Here is a 21,286-nt window from a genome sequence, read left to right as displayed (position 1 = left end):
ACAATAACAATAAACAATAAAATAAAAATGTCAGGCATATAGTATAATATAAGTATATACAAATAAAAAATATATATATATATATATATATAGATGGATGGATGGATGGATAGATGGATAGATAGATAAGACGAAACACCTCCGGGACCGGACGAAACTGTCCGTATCCGGAGGTATGTAGAGGCCTTAACGCCCCTAACGCGACGCTTCACGCATGTAACGCGTCTACGCGCCTATACAAATGGTTCCCCATGCAAAAATGCTGATTTTCGACGCCCCTAACGCGACTAACGCGGTAGGTGTGGCCGTACCTTAACGCGAGTAACGCGGTTGGTGTGGCCGTACCTTGAGGCCTTAACGCGTCTAGGCGCCTATACCAATGGTTCCCTATGCAAAAATGCCGAATTTGGTTACCATAAAATGGCCACTTTATTGCAGAGGCATCGTCTCTAAATATAGTCTGAATAATTGGACTTCTGCTTTCTCTCTCATTTGACTCGGAATGAGTCACTATTTGATATCACACCGCTCTCTGTGTCATTATCTGAGACTATATGGCAGACCAGCTTCTTGTTCCACGGTATTTTGGCTATCCTTTATTTTAGTTTTGTATTGGTTAACAATAATTTAACATAAATATATGTTGATTGTTATTATTACTATCATATGTTGATTCATATGAATATAATTGTATAATATATTATTATTGGTATGACGACCATGATAAGATAATTTAAGCTTTCTCCGTTTTCTAAATACCATTTACATTGTTGGGATGTATTTATACTATTCATTTATACGTGTGTTTAAATATCTCTGTAGAGAGAGAGAGGAGAGGACAAACTATGTATCTGAGGTCAGCAGCAAGAGGATTTCTAGCTTTCCTTTTGTTGGTATCAGGTTGGTACATTTACATTGTGTGTGATAGATTTAGTTGAATTGTTTCCATGTGTAGGATGACACTCAAATTATTAAACATTCTTCTCAGAGCTCAGTGGTCAGCAACTTTCTATAGTTTCCAACTCTCAATGCATGTTGTGATCTTGCACTTCATCAGTTGAACCTCTTCATTCTCAGTGAGATGCTGTTTGTTTTTTACAGCGCTACACGGTTATCATGACTGGACAGTTACTTACACATCTAGTAAGGTCTGCGCTTTAAGAGGATCAACGGTTGAGGTCAGCTGCTCCTATGAATACCCTGATAAACTGCAGAACCGCTCTACCCCGGTAGAAACACTGTGGTTTACTAAAGATGACCACAGTCAGCCAGGGGGTCTGGTCAGCGATACAGACTATGCAGGTCGTGTTGAACGCAGCTGTGAAGAGCACAGCTGTTCTTTGTCAAGCTGTAGTGGAAATTGTACCCTGAGAATCAGAGACCTGAGACAGAGTGACTCTGCTGAGTACAAGGTCAGGTTCATCACCAACCAACCAGGCGGGGAATATACTGGAGACCCCGGAGTGAAGTTAACTGTTACAGGTGAACTCAGATTACTTATGAGTCAACTCAATGTGTGTGTGTGTGTGTGTGTGTGTGTGTGTGTGTGTGTGTGTGTGTGTGTGTGTGTGTGTGTGTGTGTGTGTGTGTGTGTGTGTGTGTGTGTGTGTGTGTGTGTGTGTGTGTGTGTGTGATCTGAATCATGTTGAATAACTAATTTGTTCTCAGACCTCAAGGTGGTGAAGGTACTACAGTGGACCATAATTTGGAAATACCTGGAGTGTCAGAGTATGTGTGTTCTTTCTGATCACCCTAACTACCTCTGGTATAAGAATGGACAGCATGCAGGAAAAGGAATGACCTACAGTAACAACATTAAAAAAAGAGACAGCTTTTCCTGTGCTGTTGAAGGATCAAAGCGTTTCCACTCCCCTTTAGTGTGTAAGTAAACTCCACAGTACACTGACATGATACCAGTTGTAATTGATCTTAGGTAGTTAAAACGATGTGCATTATAAAAAGATAAACTGACCTGTGTGTTCAAAGCCTTCAGGCTCTGGGAACCAGAAGTAACCATCTCTGTAAAGACTGGGGAGATCTTTCGCCTAACATCTCCTTTGACACATGCATTGTGTTTAATGGAAAACCCTGCAACATAGCAGGTTTTACAGTTTTACAACATTTACTGAATAAAGATTAGCAATTAGCAATATCTACTGTAGATCAAGGAAACATAGTAGTAAACGAACTATCAATTAATATTTAACTAAACTATAGCTTCTACTATAGTAGGTTTTTAGTTTCTACAATTGTAGTTTCACGTTGAACTATATCAAAATTGTTATTCCTACCCATCCACCATAATACTGCTGCATGAACCACAGCTGTCCTGGTTATTTCTTTGTCAGGTGTCAAAGGAAACCAAAATCTTTGCAACAAAGTGACCTACTCCACCAGAACCATGTGTGTCCTGCAAGGCACATCAGTGGACATCTCCTGCACATACAGCAGCGGATTAAAACCAAATGAGGAATACTGGTATGAATGGAGCAATAACAATGAGCCCACGGACCTCCAGAAGGACTCTGAATATAAAGGACGTGTTGAGTACCCTGTGAAAGAGAGAGGAGGCTCCACTCTGAAAATCACTGAACTCAGAGACACAGATTCTGCAGAGTACCGTTTCAAATATAAAAGTAAAAGCCATGAATGGAAAAGTGCTTTACATGGTACAACTCTGACTGTCACAGGTACTAGTGACAGATATGTATAGTTACCCATTTATAATGATAATAATAGACAGTTACTACTCTACTCTCTCGGTGGTGTTATTATTGATGTCACCGCTTCACTCTCTTCCTTGTTCAGGCCTGAGAGTGGAGGGGGCTGCTGTTGCCCCGGTGACAGAGGGACAGAGAGTGACGTTGAGCTGTAGCACCAGGTGTCTGCTGCCTGGTCAAACCTCCTACATCTGGTACCACAACAAGGGTCCTGTGGCCGAGCCAGAGAGCACAATGAACAAGCTGGTTCTGGACCCGGTCAGCCTTCAGCATGCTGGGAATTACTCCTGCTCAGTCAGAGGCTACCAACACCAGTCTCCCGAAGAAACACTCACCGTTTCATGTATCATGTGTATACTACGTCGTGCTACTGTTTCTTGTTGGCTCAATTTACTAGTTACTGGATTTACTCTTGGGTGCAATAACCCTGTTGAATCAGAGGTGGTGCTGTAACTGATGTTTGACATGTGCCTTGGGGTGCTTTTTAAATATTAACTGTATTCAATAAGGCTTCAATGATACTAGCTTAACATATCGCCATCTCCATTATACACGCATTTTAACTAACACTTGTTTTTATCACACCTGTTTTATAATGGTTGAAATGTAATTGTCAACAGACGCTCCAAAGACCACCTCAGTGACAGTGAGTCCCTCCGGTGAAAAAGAGGAAGGCAGCTCAGTGACTCTGAGCTGCAGCAGTGAGGCCAAACCAGAAGCTAACTCCAGTTCAGTGGAGGAACCAGGACAGATCCTCACCACCGCTGTTATCACATCTGAGCTGGGAGGTGACTATTACTGTGAACAATGCAATCGGACGTCATGATTCCACCTTTTTGTTCATTAATGGGACAGGTAATTTGGCCTGTGAAAAACCCACACCTTGGAAGCAGAGTATCAATGGGTCAATCCTCACTACGCGACTCTAATAATGGCCCGATGTTGCCGTCTGTCATCTAGAGATAGCCACACCATCGTTACTCACAGCTGTCGCTTTAGGAACCACTGCTGTCTTACTGACCATCATTACCCTCCTTGTCGTCCTCTGGATGAGGTGAGATATATATTCTCTCTCCCTTTCTTCTTTTGCATTTTTTTCCTCTGTTGCTTCTTTATATGTCTGTTCTCGTCATTAGAAGAAAGATGGCATCCGGAAAAGCATCTGGACCAGCAGGAAGGCCAGATACCACAGAGGTGAGACACAGGAAGCCATATTGTTAACCCCGGATGTACCAATACACAGTGGAAATACCCTGAGGCAATGTCTTAAACCACAAGAAGCTTTTGTGTTTAAGAAAGACCCATGAATATGCAAAAATAAAACGCTTAAACAAGAAGTGATGTTGGAGCTGTATGGTAAAACCCTTATTTAGTGGTTGAGTGCTGGAGCAAAGGTAGCCAGCTCTGGGTGGAGGTCAACAGAGGGGCTCTCCCTTTGTGACCGGGTGAGCTCAAAGTAGGCCACTGGTCCTTCTGGCAACTGCAGATCAGTGGGTTGCCTGGCAACAGGAGGGATGCTACCTCAAAGGGTCTCTAAACCAGAAATAAATGACTGAGAGGAACTTTAAAAAGTGTTTTCTAAACATACTTTTTTCTGTCCGCTCTCCTTATCAGGCACTTCCTGTGTATGAGAACGCCTCAGCTCTAACCAATCGCCCGGCACCTGCAGCACAGAGAGAACCAATTGAACGGCAGGAGGAACTTCACTATGGCGACATCCAACATCCACATCACTCGGAGATGCAGGAAGCGCCTCGCTGTTTGGCTGGCTCACTTGTCCAGTCGGATCAGACGCAGCAGGTTGTTTACTCAGGCGTCAACCTTAAAGGACCTGATGCTGTCCTTGAGTAAGCCCCCGATGTTTCTGGAGAAAAAAGACTTTAGATGAAAAAACATTATCAAGGAAAATACATTTCTTATTTACATGGTGCCTGAAGCTTCTTCTCCTTCTACTTTCACAGATTGACAGTCCTGCCTGTCACAGCCCCGTCAGGTTTGAACCAGTAGAGGCAGCAGGATTTAAATAATGGTTGGGCCTTGTGAGTGTGTTCAATCAAGGTGTCTCAGTCTTTCCGTTTGGAGAACACCCTGGTGAAGAAATGGGATCACTTTCATTAACAGAAGGCCTATCCTTCCCATCTGAAATATTTGAAAGTGTGAGTAAGCGAGCATATCACTGCACTGGCCTTGTGTCTTCTGCCCTCTGTGGCTGCAGAAGGAGCTAAAGCAACGGGACATAATCACTACAACTTTATTTAAACCCAATGTAAATCAGAGGCTCAAACTATACTAGATGTTTCGATATCTGTATTATTTTGCTGTGTTGTATGTTTTATGAAGCTTTATGAACCTGATGCACTTGCTTTTGCTTTTACTTTGAATTGCGATTATTTCCTACATCAATAAAATAAAATAAAAATCATGGACCAAATTGTTGTCCACCGTTTTGGGATTTTTGACAGCTCTAGCCGGTAAATAAATCATTCACAATCTGTATCTTTGTAATAGTCCCCATGGTCACTGAACATGTTGTAGGACATGGCTGAGGTAACTATCCTTTTAAGTGGTGAACTAAATTCAGAGCTATGTGTATCACTATCTGTTACATGTATTTATCATTCATCTTAATAGCAGTCAGCGCTACAAGCCAATGTGTAATTATGAGGTATATAAATATAGGTTGCTCTTGGAAGCCGTGATAGTGTGCTGTTGTATGCCAAAAGTTTGGTTTTAGATATCACATTTATCTGAAAGTGATATCCCTCTTTCTGTAATCTAACAGGCAAACAACCTCAAAAGCGAACTTCTCCAAAACATGGATCAACTTAAAATGTTATGATAATGTCATTTTCTTGGTTCTTAAAATAACCTTATTTCCCTCCTTACGAGCTGATTAAAGAGGGGAGTTATAATCATGACACATGTATCAATCGAGGAATAAGAAATTCAAAGAGTAAACACCGTTTATCCATGCTATGAACAGTGGGAAATAGAAATAGGCGAAAAACCATCAACAACTATTATAACAGAAACAGACCAGCAGGTGTCGCCGTGTGTCGTGTGACCTCTTCATCACATTTTGAGCAGCCGTACAACAGCACAACAGCGCTCACAACAATTCACATCCAACACTTCAGATCCCACCTAGTGGAACAAAAAACACTCGTTTGAACCAAAGGCTTTGCTTTCACCACCACATATTTCGAGCGTGTTCCCCCTGGGGCTTTGTATTCGTTGACCCTTTGGATTGTCTGGCGGAGTCAACCGCACATCAATTAAGCTGACTGACGTCATTGGAGCTGGCTGGTTGACATCGATGAAGCCGAATGGCTAATAGTCGTCATTGAAGCTGGCTAAAAGTTGTTATTGAAGCTGGCAAGCTCAGCTGACATCATTGGGTTCTCACCAGATCTATGGTGTTATTGCTGGATACGGTCCAGTAACCAGACAATTGGTCAAACAAACAATATAACCTCCAACATAGGACGCAACTCAAAGCAAAATACACAATCCTGAACCAGTATAAAATACAAATTCAAATCCAGCAAAGCTTTTGTACAGTTTATAATTGGAAAGAAGGGAATGGCGCGTGTGTGAAAAGAAATGAGGAGAAAGCAATGTGCAGTAAGTGCACTAATACAGTAAAAAATCGGACACAACACACCACTAAGCTTGAGCAATGAGCAGAAAACCGCCAATTAAAACAGCCAAATCAAAGCCATTTAGCCAATTGCATGAATACAAATAAAGTTAGACTACTCATGGCTTGGCTTGATTATATATCTGTTGTGTTTGATTGAGGCGAATCTGGCTCAAAGAGATCTCTGGAGCTTTAGATAAATATAATTGGAAAACTAAGCTAAGTTGATATTATATATTATAATTACAAAAATAATGTGATCAATTACATTTTAAACGATTAGAATTGGGGTTTTTAAAGGTTTCACTTGAGTATAAAAAATGTATGTTGTTTCATATATATATATATGTGTGTGTGTGTGTGTGTGTGTGTGTGTGTGTGTGTGTGTGTGTGTGTGTGTGTGTGTGTGTGTGTGTGTGTGTGTGTGCGTGTGCTGCCTCTTTGGCAGCAATAACTCATTTTTAATTGACAATAGTATATTTGACTTTCAGAATACTATGGTGATACATCATCCACATTTATTTAGTATAAACTAATTACATTTTAATTCACTACAACAGGCAACAACATTTGACCTTTGACATTACATCTCCAGGTCGTCCCTCTGGTGAGGTTAGGCAGTGATGCAATCCTCATAGCCAAAGAACACCTGGTTCAAGGAATAGTCGAGGAATCAGGACAGTACTACCCCATCACTGATATCACGTCTAAGCTTGGAGGAAACTATTACTGTCATGCTCTTAATGAAATTGGAAGTCATAATTCCACCTTTTTGTCCATCGATGTGACTGGTAATTGGACCTTTGAAAGACACACATCTCCTGAGATGTGTGTAAACTGACACCAGCAGCTGCTGTAGGAACTGTTTTATCAGTGGCCACCATACTTCCAATCTTTCCTCCTCTGGCTGAGGTAAACAATCAGGTGTTATCTTTCTCTCTCTCTCTCCATTGTGGTTAATGCTGTGGCTTCCTTATTTCTCGGTTGTCTTCATCATATCAGAAGAACGTGCTTCTCCAGGAAAGCATCTAGACTGGCAGCAGAGATGTTTCTTCTCCCCTATGGTCACCAGATAATGGTACATCTCATTCTATGTTCCTCCCCTATGGTCACCAGATAATGGTACAGCTCATTCTATGTTCCTCCCCTATGGTCACCAGATAATGGTACAGGTCATTCTATGTTCCTCCCCTATGGTCACCAGATAATGGTACAGCTCAGTCTATGTTCCTCCCCTATGGTCACCAGATAATGGTACATCTCATTCTATGTTCCTCCCCTATGGTCACCAGATAATGGTACAGCTCATTCTATGTTCCTCCCCTATGGTCACCAGATAATGGTACAGGTCATTCTATGTTCCTCCCCTATGGTCACCAGATAATGGTACAGCTCATTCTATGTTCCTCCCCTATGGTCACCAGATAATGGTACAGGTCATTCTATGTTCCTCCCCTATGGTCACCAGATAATGGTACAGCTCATTCTATATCCGAGTGTATATGGACCTGGGAAATATTTCTAGACTCAGTATAGATTATAACAAGAGACACCAGCTGAGGTATTCAAAAAGTGATATTTATTCATCACATTTGTACGAATTTTTGGCAACATTCACAAATCTTTGATTAACCATCAGAGAATCATTGATATTTAAAACTGTTAGCTCAGAAAAAATTCTCAATTGAATATTTTTTATCCCAAAAATGCATATTACAAAATTTGCTGAATGTGGAATAACAGGTGTGACCCTGAATAGCAGTTCTTTTAAATCTGAAAAACATAGAACTTTAAATCGACTGGTGTTCTTACTCACTTAGAGTCTGCAGTGCAAAGCTATTAAGAGAAAGCTTCTGTTCCTAAGAAAGAGTACCATTACATGCCATATTCACCATGACAGAATATTTTGTATAAGAGGTTAGGGAACACTAATTCAAGTATTCCAGCAAGAATGCAGAGCTAAATACAACATAACTTAGGTAATTATACAATTTTTAGCTCAACATCTTTAGAAAACCCTGAATGTTTTAATCTAAATTGTTATTTAGATAATAATTTAAGTTGATTTAGTTTCATAAGGAATGTTATCCCATCCATTGAAATAATTATTACACCAATCGTTTACATATATAAAGGTCATCATACCATCTATGTAGGCCTAATGTATTGTAGTCCTATTTTCAAAAAATATATAATTATTAAATAAATGTATACGGTATATACAGACGATAAACCTTGGAATTGGGCAGTTGAAACTGCATCGGATATTTGTGAAATATGAAATTAAATCATATGACTTGCTTGCTTCTTTAAAGGCGCCGATTTGAACTCCATTGTCTTATAAGATAGAACGAATATCAACACATGCATTACATGAAGAGGTAAAGTAGATGAGGTAAATCAGATTTAAATGACCTGACATCCCCTAATGGGCCGTATTTACCCAGTGGGTATCTTGGTTCCAGGCCATCTTGGTTCTATAAGTGAGCCTTTCACCATCCAGCTAGAGTAGCCACCGGTGAATGAGGCCTGAGTCGTCTTCGAGCCACAAGTGTTTATTATTATTACCGAATCGTTTTGTTCAATAAACATGAGAACAAATCATATTTTACTTACTGTCTACACTCGTTTGTGAACGTGAGCTTAGCGTAATTTAATTCTGGGCACTTTCTTTGAGAATGTGGCTGACAACAAATTGATTTACTTCAACTGTGAGTTAAAGCGGAACGTCACGTAAAGATATTTTCAAATATAACATTATTTGCTTTATAAGTGTGCTGAGAAAAAATCGTGGACTGCTGCATCAATTACTTTTTCCAGGATTTGCTTTGGGAACAACGTCCAAAGTCCAATATTTCGGGTCTCTACTGCCGAAACTTGCATGTTGCACACCGTGATTTTCCACAACATGCAAAAGTAGCAGTATTCTCTGTAATGAAGAACTCATTCCACGAGTCAGCTCAGAGCAGGTAAAGAGTATGGTTCTTCTGAAGGAATACTGCAAAGTAGGAGAGGCGCTCACATGTCTATTGTAAAAGTAGCCTCGTATCACTGAAACAATAGGTAATCATACAGCATGTTGTAAACTCACTGCCCACCCAGCACAGTGTATGGTCAGCTGACATGATTTTAAAGACGTTAAACGAATCTGCACCGCCAGCCAGCTCGTTACCTCAAAATATATAAATATTTGATCATTATCCGCCTCTTAGCAATAGCCTCTTGAAAGAACTTTCGGAAAAACTCCCAAACACTAGTATCAAACCGGTATTCAATATTTTTATGGTTATTATTTGTATTGAATTGAGGCTCTTTTAAAAAGATCCACTGTGACATGACAAACGGGCTGTGTAGCCGCCAGCAGTACACCGGACCTCTGGTTATGCGTCGGCCATCTTGCCGTGAACCCGGAAGCGGTAGATACACGTGTAGGTCATGTGACCCCAGTTACTGAGCACCCTCAGCTCCACGTGGCGGTAGGCCATGCTGCTAGACTCCTGCAGGGGGCAAAAGAGGAGGAGGGGAGAGGATGAGGTGGGGAAGAAAGGCGCCGGGATGTTTGCGTGTATGCAAACTCCTCAGAACATTGCTCTCTGCCACAGTTTCTATGGTACGTCTCCATGGTGATTAAGGGGCCCAGAACCCCTGAAGATGAGTGCATCACAGCGGCTGAACCCTACCCCCCCTTCACCCTTCCTAACCCTTCGTAACCTCTCTGGGGGGACTCACGGGTATGGTGAAGGTCTGCGCGGACTCGCCCTCCTGGTCGTAGGTGAAGTTCCCCAGCAGAGTGGCCTCATCCAGGGTGTCCTGCATGCCCTGGGGAGAGAGGCACAGAGCAGCTGAACACAAACATAACCACAACGCTTCCTCGCCCCTACCTGCTCCTCAACGACCTGTACCTGAACTCACTGCAAGGCATTCCCTGCCGAAGCACTGGTGGCAACAAGCTGTAAATAGTGGTAAATAGCAGTACACTGGGGGGTATAGGTGCTGTAGGTAGGGAGTAGGAGTTACAGATTTTGTGTAATTTGGTTGTAATTCGTTGCCTTCACCTTTTAGTAAAGGAAATGCTCTTTGGGAATAACATCTTGATTCTAGATTGCTCATGGCTCTTTTGAGGGCATCTGATTGGCTTGGAGAATCCATCTTGCCTGTCAATCACAGGTGCGTGAAATGCAACTCTTCTCAACGGCAGAGAAACACCGGGAGCAGAGAGCGATGGGAAACTTTCGCGGTGGTTTCGTTTCATTCCTCCACTCTTCTCTGCTCTGCCCTCTCTCTCTTTACAGCTCTGGAGTCTGACCTACGGCACCTTGTCCGCGGCAGTAAAGCGCAGACCGTCGCAGGTGAAGAACACGGTGAAGAAGCCTTACGTAGACCTGGAAGTCGCGGGGAGCAGAGTCGATGCGTCCCGTGGGCGCGCTGTAGCGGGGCAGGTGGTCCAGGGTGACGTGGGAGATGGCGACGGGGTGGGAGAGAGCCAGGACCAGGGTGCCCTGCACGCCACGGAAGGCCCAGCACCTCCCGGGGAGCAGCACGGCGTAGCCCTGCAGGGCGCGGGTGGAGGTGTGTGAAGACGCAAGTGTGTGTGTGTGTGTGTACGTGGTGAGATGGGCATGTGTGTGTGGTAGTGTGCATATGTAGGTGTGTGGACAACGAGGAGAACACAGTCACGGGTTGGAGAGAGAGAGAGAGAGAGAGAGAGAGAGAGAGAGAGAGAGAGAGAGAGAGAGAGAGAGAGAGAGAGAGAGAGAGAGAGAGAGAGAGAGAGAGAGAGAGAGAGAGAGACAGACAGACAGAAGAGGGTAGTGGTAGTGTGCATATGTAGGTGTGTGGACAACGAGGAGAACACAGTCACGGGTTGGAGAGAGAGAGAGAGAGAGAGAGAGAGAGAGAGAGAGAGAGAGAGAGAGAGAGAGAGAGAGAGAGAGAGAGAGAGAGAGAGAGAGAGACAGACAGACAGAAGAGGGTAGGGACAGAATGAGAGGGAGAGAGGGCCCACCTGTATAACAGTGCGGGGGCTCTCTGATGGGTACCACAGGGGGAAGCCGAAGAGGGTGACGCACGCCGTGCCGATGCTGTAGGTCTCTGAACACCGGGTGCTCACCACACTGGCACCTGGGGGCCAGGGACATACATTGAGTGGGTGGTGGGTGGGTGGGTGGATGGGGGTATATGTGGGAGAAGGGATGTGTTTGTTTATGCGTGAGTGAGTGCGTGTGTGTGTGTGCGTGCATATATGTCTGTGTGTATGTGCAATTGTGTGTGTGTGGGTGGGTGTGTACAAATAAAAAACAATAACAACGACCAGTGTTCTGAGCATAGCGGTGTCTATGCTATGTTTTTGTACCAGTAGGGGATCGCAGACACACGGACATCATCTACAGGTTTCATCTGCTTATTCTGAGGCACAGGAGACAAACCTTGGGACTCCAGAGCAAAGTCGGCCATCTTGTCGGCCATCGGCCGGTTACAGTCAGTACAGCTGCCGCTAGCACTGAGCTCGTGCTCCTGAATATGAAACGCATGCACACACATGAACAAACACGCACCCACACAAATAAAGACACAGGCACACGTTTTACAAACACTAATTAACAAATCCCATATCATTTTGTCATTTATTAAAAGAGTGATATCTAACGTTTGCTTTGCTCTGGCAGAATACAATAGGCCCAAACAAACACACCCATTCATTCAAACACAGTGGTAGGTCACTGATGCCCCACTGCAGTTAATTTACCCTCTCTTGTGTTCCTAAGAATCCCTGATGGAGTAAAGTAAACAAAGTCATGAGGACTGAAGGTGTGACCAGCTGAACACTAGGACCCTGTCTCCTGGCTGGTGGTGGTGTTGATGCAAACAACAGATACTAATGTTTGATTGTTCATTTTATAAAATCGTATTACATCGATTATGTAGAATATCCATCATCAGCTCTCTCTCCGCCTGTCTGTCTCTCTGTCTCTATGCCAGCCTCTCTCTCTGCCGACCTGCCTCCCTCTCTGCCAGTCTCTCTGTCTGTCTCTCTGTCTCTGACTGTCTGCCTGTCTCTCTGTCTGTCTCTCTGCCTGTCTGTCTCTGTCCCTGCCTGTCAGTCTCTCTCTCTTCCTGTCTGTCGGTCTGTCTCTCTGCCTGCCTGCCTGCCTGTCTGTCTGTTTCCTCAACCTGTCTCCCTCTTCCTGCCTGCCTCTCTGCCCGTCTCTCTGCCAGCCGGCCCGCCTCTCTTGCCTGGATCCTGTCAGCGAGCCACTCCTCCAGGGCGTGCTGTAGCTGCGGGCTGAGCAGGCTCTGGTCCTGGGGGGCCGGGGGCTCTGGCACGGGGCAGGGGGCCGGGGCGGGCCTCTTCTGGATGGAGGACAGCTCCTCGCTCAGCTGGAACAACAACAACACAAGGGTTACCACAACAACACCGGGGTTACCACAACAACACAGGGGTTACCACAACAACACAGGGGTTACCACAGCCCTGTCCCAACACGTCACTCATCCATGGGTCCCGTTGGGAGCGCAGGGAGGGCCTCCTTCACCTGTGTGTTGGTGGTCTCCAGGGCCCGGACCCTGAGCGCCATCGCAGTGCGGGCGCCGTCGGCGTCGGCCTGGTGGCGGGCCAGCAGCCGGCTCAGCCGGTCCACCTCCGCCTCCAGGCTCTGCTGGCCCGCGGTGCCCAGCTCCTCCAGCCTGGCCCTCAGCACCTGCAGCTCTGCCCGGAGCCTGGCCTCCCCCTGGTGGTCACACAGAGAACCACAGGGTGAGGGCTGGCTCTTTCTGCTCTATGTCAAGGCGGGTGGAGCCCATTTGGGTCAGAGAATCTCGAGCATAGAGATGAACGAGGATCCTTAGCACACATGTGTCAGGTGGGAATGGATCCCGAGGCCGATTATGAAGTACATTTCAAGTCTCTCGGCTGGACTCTCGGCGCTCTGACTCTGGACTTTTCAGCAAAAGCCTTTGTCATCGTATCCACCTTTTATTGAACAAGTCCACATGTTCCCACAGAAATGAACGTACATGACAGAGTTAAATTGACAATTGAAGATGAAGGGAGAAAGTCAAGAGTGAGAGAGAAGGAAGTTAAAATGAGGTTGATCTCACCAGAGAGTGAAGGTTCTCCTGTTTCTGCAGTAGTTCCTCCTGCAACCACACACACACACACACACACACACACACACACACACACACACACACACACACACACACACACACACACACACACACACACACACACACACACACACACACACACACACACACACACACACAAAAATGGTTATATCACAGAGTTGTCACAAAATGAATCGGATCATTTAAATACAAGCCAACTAGCTCTCATCTCGACATTGTTTGGTTTCTTACCAGAACATTCTGCATCTTGTGGTCCACAGCAGCAGATACCAGCAGAGGATCCTGGAGCCACCATAGACAGACCATCAGCAACTTGCTACACTCCTACTTATCCTCATATAAATACTCCTCCTTGTATCAACCTCCTATTGAGCTTGATACAATCACTGACTCTGAGTCAGTCAGTAACCAACCCAGTCCGTCAGTAACCAACACAGTCAGTCAAAAACCAACAGTCAGGATGTATTCAGCACAAATTCATCCATTAACTCTTCCAAGTCCGCCCCGTCATATCTCTCTACATTTAACCTCAACCCATGAACAGGAGCCTGCCAGCTATGGTCAGAGGTCAAAGGTCATACATGTGGCTCCTACCAGGGCAGCAGGTGCTGGCGGAACAGAGCAGGGCTGGGGAGCAGGATGATTAAGAGGAGGAGGAGCCGTGGCTTGGTGATGAAGAGGGGAAGCAGGAGGTGGAGTAGCTTGGTGATGAGGAGGAGAAGAAGGAGAAAGAGCCGGGGGAGGAGGCGTGGTGAGGGAAACGGGTGGTGTTGTGATGGTGGTCAGCCCGGGCCCAGTGGCCTTGGTAGTGGTGGGGTGGAGGGTGAGAGAGACCAGCAGAGGAACCAGGAAGTACACGCCTAGGAGGTAAGGACAGAGAAGACATGAGTTCTGGGGCTGAGAACAACACTGATGCTGCATGGGGTGACTGAAGCCCTCCCACTCTGTGGCTGAAAGCTAAACCAATAGACAGAGGTGTGGTAGACAGCAGGTAGTGAGTACAGCTCACTATCTCCCCCCCGTCTCACACCACATAGGGTGATGTAAATTCAGAGTTCAGACTCAGACCAGGAGAGTTACCCAACTTTGAGCTTGAGTATCAGGGCCACCCGTCTGGATTAGCTAATTAGCACAAGCTAGCTGATGAGATCCGCTGACAGTTATGACACAACTGAATATGCACTCAATTTGCACTCCAATCTATGCTCCTCAGAACAAATGCTTCGCGCAGATGCTAGAAAGCATTTCGAAAATGCTTTCTTATCAACAATGCTCCAGGTCGATCAGAAGGGGTGTGTTTCGTTCTGTGTGTTGAGCAAGTGGAGACATTTTGAACCTTCCTCAAATAAATAAACAGACTTTCGAACACCTTAAAGGTAACATTGTCGGTGTGTGTGTGTCTCAAGTGTGTGAGTGTGTGAGTGAGTGTGTTGGTTCTTCTAGGTGCATGTCAACTGCAGGCAGGAGCAGCAGGAGATGAATGGACCTGGGTCTCGACCCGGCTCATCATAATGATCACTAGAGGACGGCGACTCACAGAGGAACAGGAGGGCCAGGAGCAGAACGCCACCGATCAGCGTCCTCACGCCGGGTCGGAGCAATCTGTCAGCTGTGGGGGGGAGAGAGAAGAATGCAGAGCTTAGGCTAAGCCCGGGCTGAATCATATCACATGCACTGATGTTGTTGCTGACCGGTTCATAGTTCAGTTCACCGTATTTACAGACATGGTGCACATTTACAAAACCCACACGCCTCGAAGCCCGACACAGAAATACAACACACACGCTCAAAACGTGTAGCCTCACCAGATATCAACACATGTACACACTCACTGTAATAGCTGTAGCTGCTACTGCTGCTATGAGCTTTGCTGGTACCAGTACCTCCGGGTGGAGATGCTGGTTCCCCGCTGGGGGTACGAGGGGCCGGGTGGGTGGGGCTGGTGGTGGTGGTGGGTCTCCTGTGAGGTCCCTCGGCAGACGAGTACCCAGAGCTGTCCACGCTGGCCTGGTTCAGCAGCCGGCTGTACGACCCCTGCAGGCCCCCGGCTCTGAAGGGCCCCAGTGACCCCGACGGTAGGCTGCTCTCCGGGGGAGCGTCAGGGCAGGGGGTGGGGGTCCGGCTCCGGCCCCGTGCGGGGGTCAGGGCGGGCCGCGCGGTAGGTGCGGGCGTGGGGTTGTACAGTACCACCTGGATGCTGGACCCGCCCTGGGCGGGCTCCGGGGTCGGACCTGAAGGAGACAGACAGGATGGAAGATGGCTGGTGGTAGTAGGATAGTAGAAGTAGTAGAAGAAGGCGTGGTAGGTTGTAAAGGTACTTCAAATACTTTGTCTTAATCTGCTGCAGCTACCGGTCTACTGTGTTTTGAGTACATAAAAACACACAATATATAATATGTTTATATTATGCATCACAATACAGAAATGGACTTCCATCAATTTGCATCTATCTATCTACCTATCTCTCAATTTAATTATCTACCAATCTATCTAACATCCATCTGTCTGTCTTTCTCTCTGTCTGTCTGCCTAGCTTTACCTAGCTCGAGGTCAAATCCTGATTACTACTGAAGTAACTGCAATGTGCTAGCTCAAATTGAGCATACCATCAAGGTTTACCTACACGGGCACTGTATGCTTTTACCTTGGTACTGTTCTGGTCCCTGATTGGTCCGTTCTGTGGCCGACGGCTCAGCTGTACTGACCGAGCTGACGTTGCTATTGGCCCTGCTTGAGGTACGAGTGGACGCCTTGCGAGTACCCCCCGGCTTCTTCTTGAACACCCTGAGAAAGAGAGGGAGAGAGACGAAGAGAGACAGACAGACAGACAGACAGACAGACAGACAGACAGACAGACAGACAGACAGACAGACAGACAGACAGACAGACAGACAGACAGACAGACAGACAGACAGACAGACAGACAGACAGACAGACAGACAGACAGACAGACAGACAGACAGGTTTTGAATAGATTACGATATTCAATATGACACTAAAATACAAGCACACACACACACATGCGCACACACACACACATGCGCACACACACACACATGCGCACACGCACACACACACACACACACACACACACACACACACACACACACACACACACACACACACACACACACACACACACACACACACACACACACACCCCTACCTGAGGGGGCTCTCGCGGTAGGAGATGGTTGTGACGCTGCTGGAGTCAGAGTCTTCATCTGATTGATAGTAACCACCTGACACCAGACGGGCACTCCTACGAGACATGACTGGTAGAGAGACACAGGAAGCAGGTTGATCACTCCTTCACCGTGACTGCACCATTGCACTGTGCTGGTAATGACCGCAGGCGTATCTACTGCCTCACACCACTAAGGAGTCCTGGTCACCTTTAAAACCTGTGCTACTGAGAGTGTCCTCCAACGTAACATTCCTACCTGGCAGGGCAGCTGCTCCCCTCTGGACCGGAGGAATTTACAGAGGGCGTTCCAGGCTGCCTGGCGCAGCTTCAGTGCTGATCTGAAATGCCTGGAAGGACAGTGATAATCAACACTGCTGCTGGATAAAAAAGGACTGCGCAAATAAAACGACACCTCCCACCCAAATTGCTGTGTTTCATCTCTGTGGAGAACCAGCAGGTGATATCACAGACCATCCAACTACTAAACACCCTCTAGTGGACCTCACAGCACCACTGACAGACTGTTAATGACAGCGTATAACAGTATCATTCAGCAGCTACTTTTCCCAAAATTATTTTTTTGATATCGTATTGTTACTATAGAATTGCAATTTTATATAATTATGAGATAAGATTGCATATTTTAATACAGTATTAAAATATGCTATCTTATCTCAAAACGGTATAAAGTATTATACTTTATACCGTTTTGATATAGGTAATATGGGGGGGAGGTTGGCTTTGTTTTTTACCCTTTGTGGTGCTGTTATTTTAACTTTGTTAAATTCTTAACTGCTCTTTCAATGTCAAAGTTTATTTTCTACGCCAGTAAGGCTCTTTTGAATTGAAGTCAATGGAAAAATCAGAAAGAGAAAGAGGGAAAGTGAGAGCGAGAGAGCGCTGGTGACAAGAAGCAGCTGTAACAGCCCTAGCTTTTACAGTACCAACAGCAGCTAGCAAGGAACATTAGCCTGAGGGCAATGGGCATGATGCACCATAGCAACAGTCAAAGCTAAGCGCTATCAGAACATGGGATCTCTGACAGATGCCTTCCTAACCCTAATCTCCACCATTGGTAATCCACCTAATCTCCCTCCCGTTTCCACCGCACACTTAACCCTTTTCTGAATAAGTACTGTTATTGCACAGAATATAACATGGAAACAAAACAACAAGGGATTCTTAGGATCCACATTGTTTTGACACAAAACCAAATGTATGAACAGCATTCATTTCTAGCTTAGGCCCAAAAACTCTTTGTGTTAATATTTTTATAATTTGAATACGATGTTTTGTACAAAAGAACAACATATAGGCTATGCAAAAACGCATTGAGAATTTGCATACAATTTTATTAAACCTTATTTCCTACTACCATGGCGTTGGCGTGACAACCCAAAACAAACAACCTTGTTTTAACAGGAAGCTGTGGAATACACCAACAGGAGCAGTCAAGCTCAGAGTCCTGGCCTTATTGAGAACAGCTAAAACCAATATCTGGATTATCCTATATCCTTCAAATCGATCCACCATTGGCTGGTTGAAGGAGTTAACTTTGGACACTTCATCGGTGAACTTTCATTCAAAGAAAGGACCACCGATTCAGTTGTGCTCAGAGTGTACTGAGTGTTTTGTGTGTTGTCAGGCCGCGACCCACCTGCAACCGGAATCACGACCCATATTTTAAGGAACACTATGCTACAGTGCTACCCTGAAACAAAAAGAACGGATCAGAAAGACATGCACAGGATACCGCAAGTGCAGAAGCAGCAAGCTGTGGAGGGACAGGAAGCCAGTTGGATAGGCACCCTGACATCGTACACAAAACAACACACACATGCACGCATGAATGCACATACACACACAAACCGTCATCTGTTTTAAAGAAGGGTTGGTCAATGTGATTGTCAGACAGCATGATGCACACACTCACATTTTTGGGCTGAGCTAATCGTTTTTTCGATTAGGGTTGCTGTCTAGGGTTGGATGTGTTTTAAGAATCATTTGGATGGGTTTCAGTTTTTTTTTTTAAAGTAAGATGTAAGATCTCGCCTACTGCGGTCTCACACAGGATGTGCTGTGTTAGATCATCCTTCTTTCAGAACACCATCCCTTCAACCATATTCAAAGCTATACATAGCAACGCTCGTCAAGCAGCGAAAATATTTTGATTGCTTGTGACAAAGACTTTTTACAAGGCCTAAAGAAAGACATTGTGTGATTAAGCACCACACATCGACTGCCTCTCTAGCCTTTCTGGTGCTGTTGTTGCCATTGCCTGTTGCTCAAGCCTTTGATCATAGACGCCTCAACATCTAGCCAAAAAGTCAAAGATGGAATTTGCAACACAATAACCTGCATGCATTACTTGTTTTTTGCTTTACTGGGAATTCATAAGAAGTTAAACATATTCACAACTACCTAATGAACCCAGTAAAAATAACCACAATAAAATGATCACCTCTCTTGGCCAGATGTGACCAGAGAGTAAACAAGAATTTGTTAATACAGAGTGTTAACAATGCAGTAAAGAGGGTTGATAAAGAGGGTTCAACTGAGGATTCTACAGTTTTTACAGAAATCCACCTCAAATACCCCCCCACCCCTTAAGTTTAAACTTAAACATTTCTCTTCGTTCTTCTTCCTCTATGTCCCCCTTTATGTCCCCCTTTATGTCCCCCTTTATGTCCCCCTTTATGTCCCCCTTTATGTCCCCCTTTATGTCCCCCTTTATGTCTGTCTGTCTGTCTGTCTGTCTGTCTGTCTGTCTGTCTGTCTGTCTGTCTGTCTGTCTGTCTGTCTGTCTGTCTGTCTGTCTGTCTGTCTGTCTGTCTGTCTGTCTGTCTGTCTGTCTGTCTGTCTGTCTGTCTCAGCACTAGTAGTTTCATGGGTGGCATCACTGAACTTTAAAGGGTAACAAAGAAAAAGTCGTATTAGAGATCAGCACAAAGCTAACAACCAGAGTGGTGAAACGTTATTAGTCAGGTTTAGGCCCGAACACACAGTGGGCCGGTTTAGGGTGTGCGGTGAAACACATGCCTATGCACATAGAGATTACATGAGTCACCAGTGTGTATTACTGGACAACAGCAACACTGCCCGGCCACATAAATAAGTAGGCTACACTACTCACAGGAAAGAATGCTGGTACAAAGTAAGCACCAACTCTTGTTTGGCCCAATGCAAGCCAGATGCTCTCTTTCTCTCTCTCTTTGATACGTGACCCAATATGTTGCTATTGCCTACGGCCGCGGAAAGCCAGACTGTTACGGATTGGAGAATTGTAAAGGATCAAACGTATCTGTGGAGAGTGAGACCACGCAGGTTGCTTATCAACACCACCAGACACCTAGGGCGGTGCGTGATAATGAAATACTCCGGGTTTTGGGCTCACCAATGGGGCTATCAGATACTTAAATTGCTCTGTAATAAACGATATTATAGGCAACTACTAAAATTGAAGGCGACCAGTTATATATATATAAATATATATATATGTATATATAATATACATATATATATATATATAGCTACTACCGGAGACCTGGCAGTAGGGATGGGTTAGATGTCACTATCAAAACCGGGACTAAAGAATACCCTAGAAGCGGTTGGAAACTTACCGTGATGTTTTGTCGACGTGCGCCACACCAACGCCTCCTGAGCGGGTAACTGTCAAATACTGTCTCCTCTCGAGCTCGTTGGGAGGACGACCATCTGCTAATCGCAGCCAGCACAAACACACCTTCTACGGGCTGAAATAAAACGCCATTTCAGTTGAATCTACGACCGTAACGGTGCTGATTGATTTGTGACCGAGTGAGTTATTCATGTGTGGTTACTAGGTGTAGTACTAGAAGGCAGTGTTTTAGGGTCTGACTCTGAGGAGTCGCCGGGGCAGCTACGCTGTCTTCTGACAGTTAGCTGGAGGGCTAGGCGCTCACTCCTCCAAGCATACCTAAGTAAAGCTCCATGGCGCCCCCCAGCGGTCGTTGGTTGATATCACAATTAACTTGCTGTTCACCAGTATGCCACAAGATGGCACCATTTTACAGACAATGATTGAATTGTACGAATCGTAAGGATTGCATGATTATCAACGTCTATAAAAAGGCCCCAATATCATTGAATAAAATACTCGTTGTTTTTTTCTTGCAATTTAATGCTAAATACTTACCTTAATAATAATAATAAACATGTTGTTCAAACACACTCTTACACACACACACACACACACACACACACACACACACACACACACACACACACACACACACACACACACACACACACACACACACACACACACACACACACACACACACACACACACACACACACTGTACTGTATGTAGCTATAATAGTTTATATACTATACTACATGTATATTATACTATATATATATCATATGGGTAGGGCACTATAGGTATACTTAACTATAATATTTATGCATACATACTTTACTGTATGTATACTTTACTAATATATACTATGGGTACCATAATATAGGGTCCTTTACTTTGTGTGCTTTACTAAAATAAACTATGTGGGTTCTATCCTACATTATACTATATGCGTCCTATAATAAATGTGTACTGTACTATAATATACTAT

General features: G+C 44.9%; 2 protein-coding genes across 2 annotated transcripts; one reads left to right on the top strand and one right to left on the bottom strand.

The window, feature by feature from the left end:
• Positions 1-505: 505 nt before the first annotated feature.
• LOC130379979 (B-cell receptor CD22-like) lies at positions 506-5,141 on the top strand. Its single transcript, XM_056587143.1, has 11 exons — positions 506-580; positions 823-900; positions 1,102-1,482; positions 1,669-1,881; positions 2,349-2,690; positions 2,809-3,063; positions 3,341-3,508; positions 3,681-3,774; positions 3,857-3,914; positions 4,335-4,567; positions 4,682-5,141. The coding sequence occupies exons 2-11, from the start codon at positions 846-848 to the stop codon at positions 4,725-4,727; spliced, it is 1,845 nt and encodes a 614-aa protein (XP_056443118.1). The 5' UTR covers positions 506-580; positions 823-845; the 3' UTR covers positions 4,728-5,141.
• Positions 5,142-6,912: 1,771 nt separating this feature from the next.
• On the bottom strand, positions 6,913-20,748 carry LOC130379394 (uncharacterized). Its single transcript, XM_056586185.1, has 16 exons — positions 20,296-20,748; positions 16,932-17,022; positions 16,655-16,763; positions 16,133-16,272; positions 15,321-15,719; positions 15,026-15,097; positions 14,083-14,348; positions 13,720-13,770; positions 13,459-13,497; positions 12,894-13,088; positions 12,595-12,738; positions 11,787-11,874; positions 11,366-11,481; positions 10,737-10,910; positions 10,090-10,179; positions 6,913-9,857 (listed from the first exon to the last, which is right to left on the bottom strand). Exons 3-16 carry the CDS (start codon positions 16,759-16,761, stop codon positions 9,741-9,743), a joined length of 1,998 nt encoding a protein of 665 aa, XP_056442160.1. The 5' UTR covers positions 16,762-16,763; positions 16,932-17,022; positions 20,296-20,748; the 3' UTR covers positions 6,913-9,740.
• Between the last annotated feature and the right edge of the window lie 538 nt (positions 20,749-21,286).

The sequence above is a fragment of the Gadus chalcogrammus genome, chromosome 3 (assembly GCF_026213295.1).
Source record: "Gadus chalcogrammus isolate NIFS_2021 chromosome 3, NIFS_Gcha_1.0, whole genome shotgun sequence".
Taxonomy (NCBI): Eukaryota; Metazoa; Chordata; class Actinopteri; order Gadiformes; family Gadidae; genus Gadus; species Gadus chalcogrammus.
Note: the sequence above shows the minus strand (reverse complement) of the source record. Positions and strands in the feature narration are given on the sequence as shown.

Bases quoted from the DNA above. Each gene is read 5' to 3' on its own strand.
- LOC130379979 (XM_056587143.1), top strand. From the start codon at position 846: ATGTATCTGAGGTCAGCAGCAAGAGGATTTCTAGCTTTCCTTTTGTTG. The intron at 2,691-2,808 runs GTACTAGTGACA...TTCCTTGTTCAG, and splicing joins TACAACTCTGACTGTCACAG to GCCTGAGAGTGGAGGGGGCT. The intron at 3,775-3,856 runs GTGAGATATATA...TCTCGTCATTAG, and splicing joins CTTGTCGTCCTCTGGATGAG to AAGAAAGATGGCATCCGGAA.
- LOC130379394 (XM_056586185.1), bottom strand. From the start codon at position 16,761: ATGTCTCGTAGGAGTGCCCGTCTGGTGTCAGGTGGTTACTATCAATCA. The intron at 13,089-13,458 runs GTGAGATCAACC...TGTGACCACCAG, and splicing joins AGGAGAACCTTCACTCTCTG to GGGGAGGCCAGGCTCCGGGC. The intron at 9,858-10,089 runs GTGAGTCCCCCC...TGCCCCCTGCAG, and splicing joins CGCAGACCTTCACCATACCC to GAGTCTAGCAGCATGGCCTA.